The sequence below is a fragment of the Halichoeres trimaculatus genome, unplaced genomic scaffold (assembly GCF_033239565.1).
Source record: "Halichoeres trimaculatus isolate MK-OKI-2021-1 unplaced genomic scaffold, fHalTri1.1 fHalTri1_scaffold_9, whole genome shotgun sequence".
NCBI lineage: Eukaryota > Metazoa > Chordata > Actinopteri > Labriformes > Labridae > Halichoeres > Halichoeres trimaculatus.
In genome coordinates, this window is record NW_027437188.1 from 10,375,301 (window position 1) to 10,387,195 (window position 11,895).

Genomic DNA, 11,895 nt, shown 5'->3' on the forward strand with positions numbered 1-11,895 from the left:
CTCACACTTACCAACAAAGGTAGCAATAATAACTGGAGTAAAGTTCACCAAATGAATGACTCATGTTTGTTCAAAGCATGAATCAAAGAAGATTTAATCACAGCTAACAAATCGTTGAGTCACTGTGACTAAAAGAGACCATTTCACACTTCATAAATCTAATACATTAAATACATTCATCTCAATTTGGTCCAATTTGGTCCTTGTCAAAGATTCCTGTGCCTTCCACACATCAAGGAGGACCAAACGTTCAGTTGCTGTCCAACACATGCCAGTCACTGACAGGTGCCATTATGATGGGATAGTCACAGTTATTTACTTCACCTGTCTGCGATCACAGTGTTTGTTCTCTCACTCTTTGGATCAAAGTCTGCATTTTCTATTGATTACTTCCTGTGTGCTTTTATTGGCTCTCTTGTGGGATTTCACTTCGATGACATTTGCTATATTGTCTTCAATACTCCAAACCACTGAAATATTTTACTTGGTAAATTTTGGTTGTTTGTATTCAGATTTGAACATGGCAGGCTCTTTTGGTGGGTTGAGTCAGAAAAGCCTTCGTTTGTCATTTGCTATAAATAAAAACCTATTTATTCTGTACACAGAGAACTATTCATGCAGCAACTGTGACAAAGCTGAAAACAGGATAGCTGAGACAAGCAGGTCGATGCAGGATAGCCTGAGCTCACATCAAACACAGCCGCGTGAGGGATTTATGAATGAAAAGGCGAGCACGCGCCACACACACACACACACACACACACACACACACACACACACACACACACACACACACACACACACATATATATACAGGGATGGGATAGGGAGGATCCACACAAGACTAGTTTTGACAGGCAGCCAAAAATAGAGACCACAATGAGAGCTGGCTGACGAAGACAGTGCTCTTTCTTTCTCTCTTTCACGCACACACGCACACACGCACGCACACGCGCGCGCACGCGCACACACACACACACACACACACACACACTCACACACACACACACACACACACACACACACACACACACACACACACACACACACACACACACACACCCCTCTGCAGTCCCTCTATCACCCCGCCCGTCTGGGTCCTTGGCGGATCCGTGTGTGAGTCATCAGTGGACTTTAACCGTCTCTATCCCTCAGTGCTGCAGCAGAGACACAACAGCAATCAGTGACAAAAAGGTGTAAGAGAAAAGATGACCTTAAACCTTTGAATAACGTCAGTAACGAATTAATCCAAGCATAAAAAAAATTAAAATCATTTTATTCAGTTTAAAGTCCCCAGAGAGGTAGTTTAGTTAAAGTGGACTTCTGGTATCCAGCACGTGCCCAGTACATCACTTTTGATAAACTTTTTTTTTCTAACTTTCGTCATAAATCACGTTTTTGCACACAACCCCAAGATAACACATGCTCTACACCCCCACAGTGAGCTAATGCTGCTAAAAATAGCTTCATTATGGATGTATTCATTTCTCCAGAGGCCAGACACAGAGAAGTGCTGCTGGGTCAAAACTACTTTCCGATCATATTTTTAAAGAGCGAAGCACTTTTTGTTTGGCTGACTCAAAAAAATTAACACACGCGCGCGCGCGAGTCCCAGTGTTGGCGTGTGCGTATTTGCGCGCGCCCGTGTTGCGTATCTCCTTGCTCTGTGACGCACGAGTCAGGTGGTTCCTCTAATAGCATGAAGAGCTGTCCGCGGTGCTGAAACCAGACTCCCACCAAGAGACAGAGAGATGCTCAGTTCACTCACGAGCCTCCATAGAAACTAATTATAAAGGTAAGACTTGGTTGTTATTGATTGATTCACCCACTTAGAACTGCTCCGGACATGTTTCCTGTCTAATGAGGTTTCTTTTGGGATACTTTCGCTCTTGTCGCTTTTCTTGCGGGAGGCTGTTCGCCAACCTGATGCACCGCTTCACATGTAGAGGGGAAGAGGTTGTTCTTGCTGCCGTTTCTTTGTTCTCATTACGCCTCAATTAACACAGATTTTAACTTTAAATGTTTTCCCTTTGTGCCACTTTCGTTACTTTTGAAAATATATACAGCGTAAAGTTCAGGAATTAAAAGTAGGTCTGAAAAATACGCGAATGGAACAAGAAGTGTTCATGAAAACGACGTGAAATCAACATATCAGCGCTTGGGTTGTGCATTTTTCTATACATGGTCAATGTTTAGGAGGAAAAAAAATCTCTTGCAAGATTGAAAAAATAAATATATGATAAAAGTATCAACTTTGTGTTAATCACGCTCGCATTTGCATTGGGTATTTGCAGGAAATAATTGTTTTACGCGTGTAGGTTTATTCCAAGCAAGCAGAGCTTATCCCTGGAGACTATTATTGGATTTCTTCAAACAGAGAAATGTCCAACGCGAGTCAAAGGGGGTTTAAACAGTAATAATTGGTTTTAGATGTGTTCCGTTGAGCTTTCACGGGAACATCAGCCTTACCGGGTTACCTTGACAACAACGGGGCCGTGACTCACGGAGAGCAGCAATTTTACAATTAATGAGATTTGCACGGGAGCTACATGCCGCTGCTATTACCGCTGCTGGCAAACAGGCAGCAGGAGTCCGGCGTGATCTTCAAACAGCAGCAGCAGCAGCAGCAGCAGCAGCATGAAGCGCTCAGCCCTTTGATGCAAACACACGACTGTCAGGGCATTATTATTCATCACTTCAATATTTAATTCATATTGGCTTGCTCATGCATGCGCAAATTTTGCACTCAGAGTGTAAGCGCAAATACAGAATGCTAAAGATGTTGGGATTGGAAGTATAAAGAAATTCATAAAGGGATCATTTCATGCCATGCTCGTGATACATTTATGTTGGTGCTGTTTATATAAAGTAACAGAGCAGAGCGTAGACCTAATTCTTATGTTAAGTGCACAGAGATTAATTTTTTCATGACTTATAATTAACAGGTAAATTAAAGCTGCTATAAGGAACTTTTGGTGTGGTTGATTTTGGCGCCCCCTGTTGACAAAGTTAAACTTATTTCTCCCTGATCTTACCAAGGCAGTGTTTTTGAAGTGAAGTCTTCTCTGTCTTTCTCTTCATAGCCAGATGGGCTACTCTAAAGCATTAGAAGTTAAAGGGTTAATGTGAACATTTACTGTAAAAGCCCGCCCCTTAGGTAGGCTCTCAGTCATCTGTTCTGACATATACTCCTTCACAGCAGCTCCAGGCTTTGAAATATCAATTCAATGATTGTCAGTCTTGTTGCTCATGTTCTTGTTTGCTCTCCTAGGTCAGCAAAAGGCATCAGGATCTATTTCAATCTGTTTCAGCACCAGTTAATTCACCTCACAGGGCTTTTAATGCAAATAAGAAGAGGTGCAAATGTCATGTACATCCTGCTATCCTGCCTTCAGATCAATCTAAATGTCTCGCTGCTCTGTGATGTTATCATCAGACATTTAAAGAGATGATAAGAGCTAAAGACATTTCGGAAATGCCAGAGCGGAAACTGTTGCGAACCTGTTAGCTCAATGTTTAAAGGTCAGTGTTGACGTTTGCATCTCTGTTTTCCTGTGCAGGCGTCACCATGCCATCACTCCACAAGACCTCCACCTCCACGGGTAAACCTTCACTCCTCTGCTTAGCCAACCTCCTCTTAATCCACCTCTACCTCAGTTCCCCCTCCGTAGGTGTTCAGGGAGCCTCCCTCAGAGAGCACAGACTAAGAGGAAGTGAACCAGACCCCCAGAGAGGAAGCGTCCATCATGTTCCAAACGCTGACATGCTCAGAGCGCTGGAGTACATCGAAAACCTCCGTGAAAGAACAGGCCTGGACTCCCAGCAGCGCTCGCCTCTCAGTGCAGGCTATGACACCCACATGGATGATGCTGAGAAGCTGCGTGCCATGTTGAGGCTGGCCTCTAACCCAGCAAGGAACAATGAAGATCAGGAGGAAGAGGAGGAGGAGGAGGAGGAAGGGAGGGAGGATAAGAGTGAAGAGCTGCTGCAGGCTGTGCTCAGCACCCTCCAGCAAACAGAGAAAGCCTCCAGACCAGCTTCACTTCGCCCCAGCATGCAGCAGAATCAACGTGTCATCAGGCCTCACAGGAAGCTGCCACTCATGTTTGAGGATGAGGAGGGTGAGGGGGATGAGGATGAAGAGGGGTCAGATCTGGAGCACGAGAGCCCCTTTAAGCGCACCAACGAGAACGTGGAGGAGAAGTACACACCTCAGAATCTGGCAACCCTGCAGTCTGTGTTCGACGAACTGGACAAGCTCACAAACATGAAGCCCGTGCACAAGCGCCAAGATGAGGATGATGATGATGAAGATGATGATATGTTTAGTGTGAGGAATCTTGATCTTGCAGATTGGGGTCCGCTGCAAGAGCAGGAGGAGGAAGCGGAAGAGGAGGAGGAGGAAAGAGAAAACAAACATGAGGCAAACAGAGGGCTTGATTACGAGGACGATGAAGACGTGGATGATGATGAAGAGGAAGGGGAGGATGAAAGCTACTTAGTGAAGAGGTCACAAGATCCTGATGATGTTGCAAACCTGGTGGACTATTATCTTTTGAAGGTGCTAGAGAAAACAGAGGAAGAGGAGCAGAAACGAGAGATAGAGGAGGAAGAGGAGGAGGAGGAGAAGAGAGCGGCTCGGATGCAGTTTAGTGAGAACATCGACCCTCGAGCCATTTATCAGCTCATCCAGTTCTCTCAAAAATACCAGATCCCACCTGAGGACCTAGTGGACATGCTGAAAGCTGGAGAAAAGAAAGAAAAGTCACAGAAGGAGGGATTATTCAGAGCAGGAAACAAGCTCCCTCTGATGTCCTTAAAGAAGACGCACAAGATCCCTGAAGCCAGATTCGACAGCAGACACTTCCCCGAAAGACCAAAGACCCCAGAAGAGCTGAGGACGGAGGAGATACTGAGCATCCTTGGGTTAGGAGGCGTAGAGGATCCCAGTCCTGTCAGGAAGCAGTACAAAAGCTCTCCGTCACGACTTCACTCTCAGCCCGCAGGGCGTTTGAGGGAATCCTCTCCCACGCAGCAGCAGCAGCAGCAGCAGCAGCAGCAGGGGCGACACCTTCTCCCCAGCGCTCTAAAGAACGACTATGACGACAGCGTGGACGAGGATGAACTGGCGGCATATTTGGCAGCTCAGATGCTGGCGCAGTATCCCTACCCTGCGTACAGTAAGATCAACAGCAGGCAGAGCCAAAAGCGAGACGAGGTCGGACAGAGCACGGGCTCCTTCGAGCAGGCGATACAGGATTATTTCGATCAGATGGACTCAGAGAAAAGCTCCAGTGAGAAGAGACAGACTGAGGATGATGAGAGGAGAGAGGAGACACAAACGCAAGGCTTTGATAATGAGGCGCTAATGAAACTACTGAGCTACCTGAACCCAGAGACAGAAGAAAGCGACGACAAAACTGCCCGAGGGATATAAATGAGGCTGTAGATACATATACATAGATATAAATATATATTGTTTGGTGGAGGGAAAAGGTGAAATAAAGTATTTTGAAGAATAAAACATGCAGTCAGCTTTAGTTATTCTGTAGTTTTACAAAAGATCTTATTTATTAGCAGAAGTGTTCAGACATTGGATGGAAGCTTTTATAACGAGTTTGTTGCTCAACAACACAGAAAAAAAAAACAGTACATGTGACTCACCAGCCTTACCATGTAACACACACACACAAACATACACAAACACACACACACACAAATCCAGTGTTGAACCCCCTGATTCACCTGTGTCTTTTTGGTAATTCTTTCTTAAATGTGGTCATATGTGACATACCTGAGGTTAATAAAGCATTGACTTTATTTTTTCCTTACTGTGTAGTGTTTCTTCATTTACTCACGTCACATAGTGCTTCAGCTGGAGCATAAAAACAGCAAAAATCTATCAAAATATTGTTATATTCAGTCATACAACTTATTATCATACAGATGAGGCTTTAAGGGCACTTACAGATAAAAAACATTTTTAAAAACTTAGTGAAAACGTGACTCATGAGTCATTCTCAGTCAGTTAATATAAATGCTGTGGAGTGATTAACCTTCAAGTCTTGAATCGTGACGACATCTTCACATCTGCGGGCTCAGTAGGCAGGTTTGCTCATGTATTCCTCCATCGTCTGTGATACGAGCAGAGGCACAGAAAAAAACACAAGATTAATGAGAAGCAGAGATGCCATGGGATCATTTATTGCATGATATCCTGTGACCTGCGATGTTTGCAACAATGAGTCTTCAGGTGAAAAAATGCATACAAGTATCAGAGGTGAGAGACAACAGAGACAACTATGAAACTTTAGATGCTGCAGGGGTTTTTAAATTAGATGTCTGTAGGTGAAAAACTCAAACCCAGGCCACTGTTTTTGTCTCATTTTGTGTCAAAAAAAATCCTCTCTTTCTTGATATAATCTACATTCCCCTGACAAGTCCAGAAAGACTTTTTGCAAAATAAAAGCCAAAACTAGAAAAGCATTCAGAGAGCACAGACCTCCACCAATCATATTGTGATTGTGGCCCAACACTTTAGTCCTACTTTAATGTTATACTCCCTTTCAGCAGACTGTCTGCTACAATTTGGTGTTAGTTGCAGGTTTGTATGATAATTTGTTACCTGATAGTGTTGAAAATTATGATGACCCAGTACATATTTCGTATTCCTGATCTTAGTATCCCGGATATTGGCAGGATCTGAATTATACTTTTACATCTGTCAGAAATTATGATGACCTTGTCTTGTATTGTTTTGCAAAGCAATCCAACCATTTATGGTGGAGTTATATACACATATGGTGAAAACGGCCCTTTCTCACAATGATAAAGAATCCTTTAAAAAAGTCCTGGATCCAGACAGTGATCCAGATCACCTCCAAAATTTAATCAACTCTTCCTTATCCTATTTTAAATGATGCCTGAAAATTTAATCAAGATCCGTTTGTAACTTTTTGATTTCACAGAAAAACAAACAAACAGACAAACTCTCCCAAAAACATTACCTCTATGGCAAAGGTAATAAGGCTTGGACTGTTGTAATAAGTATAAAAATGTGCCATGAGAGATCTGAAAAAGACATCAGTAAAAAACTCTTTTCTCCTTTAGATGAGTAAGGTCACTTCATAGCTAGACAATTTTAAATAGCTCCTACAGCTCTATCTCCAGCCTGAATAAACTTTTATTATCCTCTACAGTTCATCTGCAGCCTGGGGTCTGTGTATTTCTCAGTAACTATCAGGAAGTAGGTATCAGAAATTAAATACCTCTTGTAGTGTGTCAGCCTCCTCCAAACATCCAACCACAGATGCTTTGGACGTCTCCATAACTTCTCCTCCCATCAGGAACTCGTCCAGGATGAAGTACGCCTTCTCAAAGTTAAATATGATGTCCAGCTCACAAACCTGCACCAGAGTAACACATCCTGGGTTAGACAAGGTGTCAAGTCTTTGATCAATGAGCAGGATTTTATCCATGAGAGAGATAAAACACTAAAAACAGTCCAGTGATGGTCTTGAAGATGTAGAAAGTTGTCTTTTTCAGATACAATAAGGTGTACCAGCTCTTGAATCAAATTAATAAAAATGAGGATATTACAACGTTTGGGCACCAGGGGGAGCCAGACAAGTCAAGAGCAAAGACAAAGAACTTGGTTTAAAGAAGTTTTCATGTTTTTCAGTAAGAAATAGTAATCATGGGTGCATCTGCTTTAACTTGTATGATAAACAACCTCTTAAAGGGACATTCTGGCATTTTTAAAAACAAGTCCTTGTTTGTTTTTTTGTTGTTGTTGTGGTGAATTGATGATAAATGGGTTGAAACTATTTGGAATTGCTCTAGTTGATCGCCTTAAGCTGCAGCCCTGAGATATGCTGTTATAGGTGATTGTTTTATAGCCAGACAGATGTGAGCCTGACAGTCTGACAGCTTTACAAAGATGATCCCAGCAGACCATTTGGTTAAAATAAGCTCCATCTTTAGCTTGCTGGTGGACTTTTATATAAAATATTTAAAGATCAGTCAGTAATCCTTTCACATGAAATGTGTATTAAACCCTATATCAACTAAATAATGCATCTCTGATAAGACAAGCATTATCAACTCTTCTACCACAGCCAGGTAAACTAAAGACAACATGTGGAAACTGGTGAAAAATAAGCTTACCTAATTCTGACCACAGCTGGTAGATTAGTGACTGAACACCCATCCATGGCAGAAAAGGATCTGAATTGTTTATTACAGTAGGATAATTAAGGCTGCATCATGGTCAGTATTATGTTGGATTAACCTGTCAGTGTCTGTTAACTTAGGAATTAAAGCTCCATCTTTAGTCACTGACAAACAGCTGAGAAAACCTAGCAGGTACAGACTTGAGACTTGTTGAGGAAGTGATTTTACAGCTGTGTCTGGTTATTTTGCAGCCCTTGAGGATTATACTATTGTCATTGCAGTGGGCCCAGTAGCTAACAGCTGCACAAAAGACAGACAGCAAAAGCGCCCCTTAGAGGTGAGGCCATAAGATATAGAGCTCCCCTTGGTGCCTGGCTTTTCTATCCTTGATGGTGTATGCTCAAAAAGTGGAATATATGTCCAATACATTTTTATTGGAAATAATTTCTACCAATAAAGTTAGTTTTTACCGTGCCAATTTATATTCAAGTTTTGAATTTTCTGATAAATTTAGTTTTAGACAGTTAATTGATCCAGAACTGGGAAGGTGTAGCTTCGGGATTGAATTATCTATTAAAAAAGCTTTGTTCTTTACTTGACTGGTACAGTGGAGCCAAAACAGTGAGAGGAAAAAGTAAGAAAAGCTGACATAAGAGTCATGAAACTTTGCATAACCATGAGCATCTACTTCAAAACTACACAGGAACATGGTCTGCTGTGGACTGGACCCATCTGAGGGAAGACTTCTATATCATTAAGTTAAACATCTGTGACACCATTATTTTTCATATTTTGGCTTCAACTTTGTTCACTAAAAGGAGACAGATATGTTTTCTCTGCCCTCTTGTTTTTAAAACATATTTCATTTCTCACAGCTGTGTTTTACTGTACTTTCTGAAAGATTAATTCATTTTAAAGACAAAAAGTTTTATGACCTTTGCTGAAGTTGCTCTGGGCAGATCTGGAGTTAGACAGAATAATGAAATCCTGCCCTCCAGTCGATAACAGCACAGATGAAATTTAAACAGTCTCTTTAACAATCATAGGCTGTGACATTAAACTCCGCTTACATTGCCAAAGTATCGATCCAGCAGCTCCACGTATCGGTGCAGCACTTCAAGGCTCAGCAGCTCATTATCCTGAGATTCCAGACCAGCACAGAAATACAGGCTGGCGTACCTGCAACAAAGAGGAGGAGAGTTTAATGCTAGGAAAGTTATTTTTACTAAAAACTCTTTAAAGTAACAAACATGCTGAGACTGGAAGTCTTTGGGCTGGAAGTATTTCAAGTCAAAGAGGAACAAGCAGAGTCACTTTTGTATAAAATTCAACATGTTTCTCTTGCTGATCTGTTCTCTGTATTTCACAGTGTAAGCTCTATAAAGACTCTTCATCTTGCTCGTTTCCTAAGTATGAGGTGCATTTGCACTGACCTTCACTGTATGTAAAGCATCTCCGCCCTTTTTTTCCACTCCCTGTTTCTTTTCTTTTACTACGAGTATGTTTTTGTGGCTGCAGGTGGTGAAAAAACCAAGAGGGTGATAAAAACATTGTTGCATTATCCCTATCAGGGTGCTATCAGAGCTGTGGGGCATGCTCTGTGTGTTTAACCCTCCTTTACTATGGTCTTGTTAACTCTTTGTTGACGATAGGTGTGCCTGTTTCTGTGTGTATCTGTATTTAAAGCAGAACTGAGGGTGGTTTCTGCAGCTTTATCTCTGTATGCACCTTTTGTAAACAATCTTCAGGTCCCTCCACTGGAGGAAGTTGCAGGAACGTGGAGGGCGGCCCAGGACTAGCATCATCATGTCCCGGATCACCTTTTTCTTTTCTCTGTCTGTGTATGTTGTGAACCATTTTTGCAGTCGCAGCTTCCCCTGTCGGCTGAACAGCAGCAGGAAGCGCATCTAGAGGGAGAAGATACATGAGCCTTTAAAACAAGTGTTTGACTACCAAACCAGAGGAACTACCTGCTGTGTTTTGAGTAGTAAATGACATAGATGCAGCGTATGTGTACAGCAGCTTGTCAACAGAAGAACACAAACAGAATGCAAACAGCCTGCAACGGAAACAACTCCACCTATTCCCAAAGTTACGCAAAATTACACGACGATATGATGCTACAATAGAGAACAAAGATCACCAAGGAAGCACAACACCTCTATGACACCTATGAGTGTTACTACACTCTAAATACAACCTGTGTATTGTGCAAGGGCAATTAGTGGAGCTCTTTGCCCTCGGGTGCAGTTGCAAGCAGTGCTGCCTCTGCATGCAAGATAAAGCCAGACATGAATGGAGGAAGGAAAGGAGTGCACCTCTAACACAGCTGAAGAATGATGTGGATTCAAAGAATTGCTACATCAAATTTCACATCAAACATAGCAGTTTAAAACTCAAAGCTCTGAAAAATACGCTGGCAGATTTGCTTTTATTTGCTTGCTGGTGCAAACTGTTCAGACAGACCTCACAGATGACTTTCCTGCCCTTTAGACAAATATGATAGAAAAACGAAACTAAAGTATGTTTAGCAGGCTCTCAAAAAATCACCCCCTTGAATAATCTGAGTAGAAATGAAGTAAGAAAGAGCAATAATGTCTGCAGCTACTGAGTACTGGACCCATATCACAATAAGGCTCCATTTATCACCATAATGTGTATGGATAAAACCCCAGCAGCAAACACAGTCACTCACCATTTTGGCACGGATGTTGAAGAGAAGTCACACAAACTGAAACTCTCCCAGCTCCCCCTGAGTCTTGTCTATCTATAAATTAAAGAGTTTCTTCAAACTCTATTTCTTCTACCGTTTCAAATGCGCCGACATTGTTGATCTTCCCAGAAATCTGTGCGCTCACACCTTCACCAGTCGGAGCCGCGCCCCGCTGTGGTCCGGCGGCTGATTGGCTGCTGATGAGCCTCACTGCAGAGACGGACAGGTGATCAGCTACGGGCGGCCAGTCCTGTTATCATCCGGAAGCTGAGTGCTGTGTACGGAGAAAACAACGAGAGTGTATTTAGGAGTGATAAGCATAAGCTCAGAGTGATTTTTTTTTTAAATTAATATCATAAATATAAATCCAAAGACAGGCAACAGATGACTTATTCTAAATGCTGCAAACACAAAGTCTACATCACGAAATTTTGATTATAACTGTTTAAATAACGTTCAAAGTATTTTTTTTATTTTTACATTTTTAACATTTTTTTCTCTAAATTTTCAAAATTTAACTATTTTTTTGTTTTGTTTTATTACCACAACAATAAAGCAAAATATGGAAACATAAATTTTATGATTTGAAAAGCCAATGCTTTTAATACACATATCCAATAGAAATCCGTTGAAAAATCAAAGTTAGCCACTTATTTTTTGCTAATCAAAGAGGAAACTGTGTTCATGCTTTTTAATCTTTAATTACGATATAATGGAGTTAAAGCAAATATTATTGAACCTGTTTTTTCATTATCTTAACAATGAGGTGTATTGAAATTTTTAGAACTTTTTTTCCAGCGGTGGCTAAAATTTTTTTACTTCTTTAATTCACATTCGAGATTAAAAAAATGATTTTTTTTTTTTTTTTTTTTTTTTTAAATCCCCCTTTGCATTGTGTACTTTATACAGTCTATGGTACATTCGCTATTGGTAGCTAACTTCTTGACCTCTTATTTTTGGTTAAGCTCTGTGGCCCCCATCACTGCCACTGGGTGGCCGGAGGAGTTGGC

General features: G+C 41.6%; 2 protein-coding genes across 2 annotated transcripts; one reads left to right on the plus strand and one right to left on the minus strand.

Annotated features, from left to right (window-relative positions):
• The first annotated feature begins 1,638 nt into the window (after positions 1-1,638).
• On the plus strand, positions 1,639-5,827 carry scg2a (secretogranin II a). Its single transcript, XM_074680063.1, has 2 exons — positions 1,639-1,795; positions 3,561-5,827. Exon 2 carries the CDS (start codon positions 3,569-3,571, stop codon positions 5,435-5,437), a length of 1,869 nt encoding a protein of 622 aa, XP_074536164.1. The 5' UTR covers positions 1,639-1,795; positions 3,561-3,568; the 3' UTR covers positions 5,438-5,827.
• On the minus strand, positions 5,750-11,095 carry ap1s3a (adaptor related protein complex 1 subunit sigma 3a). The gene is made up of 5 exons (XM_074680067.1): positions 10,868-11,095; positions 9,901-10,079; positions 9,243-9,351; positions 7,269-7,406; positions 5,750-6,134 (listed from the first exon to the last, which is right to left on the minus strand). Exons 1-5 carry the CDS (start codon positions 10,868-10,870, stop codon positions 6,099-6,101), a joined length of 465 nt encoding a protein of 154 aa, XP_074536168.1. The 5' UTR covers positions 10,871-11,095; the 3' UTR covers positions 5,750-6,098.
• Between the last annotated feature and the right edge of the window lie 800 nt (positions 11,096-11,895).

What these genes read in the sequence shown, in the direction of transcription:
- scg2a (XM_074680063.1), top strand. Translation starts at nt 3,569, where the DNA reads ATGCCATCACTCCACAAGACCTCCACCTCCACGGGTAAACCTTCACTC.
- ap1s3a (XM_074680067.1), bottom strand. An exon ending in CTGAAGATTGTTTACAAAAG is followed by an intron (nt 9,352 to 9,900) that starts GTGCATACAGAG and finishes TCTTTGTTGCAG; the next exon opens with GTACGCCAGCCTGTATTTCT. An exon ending in AGGCTGACACACTACAAGAG is followed by an intron (nt 6,135 to 7,268) that starts GTATTTAATTTC and finishes CTCGTATCACAG; the next exon opens with ACGATGGAGGAATACATGAG.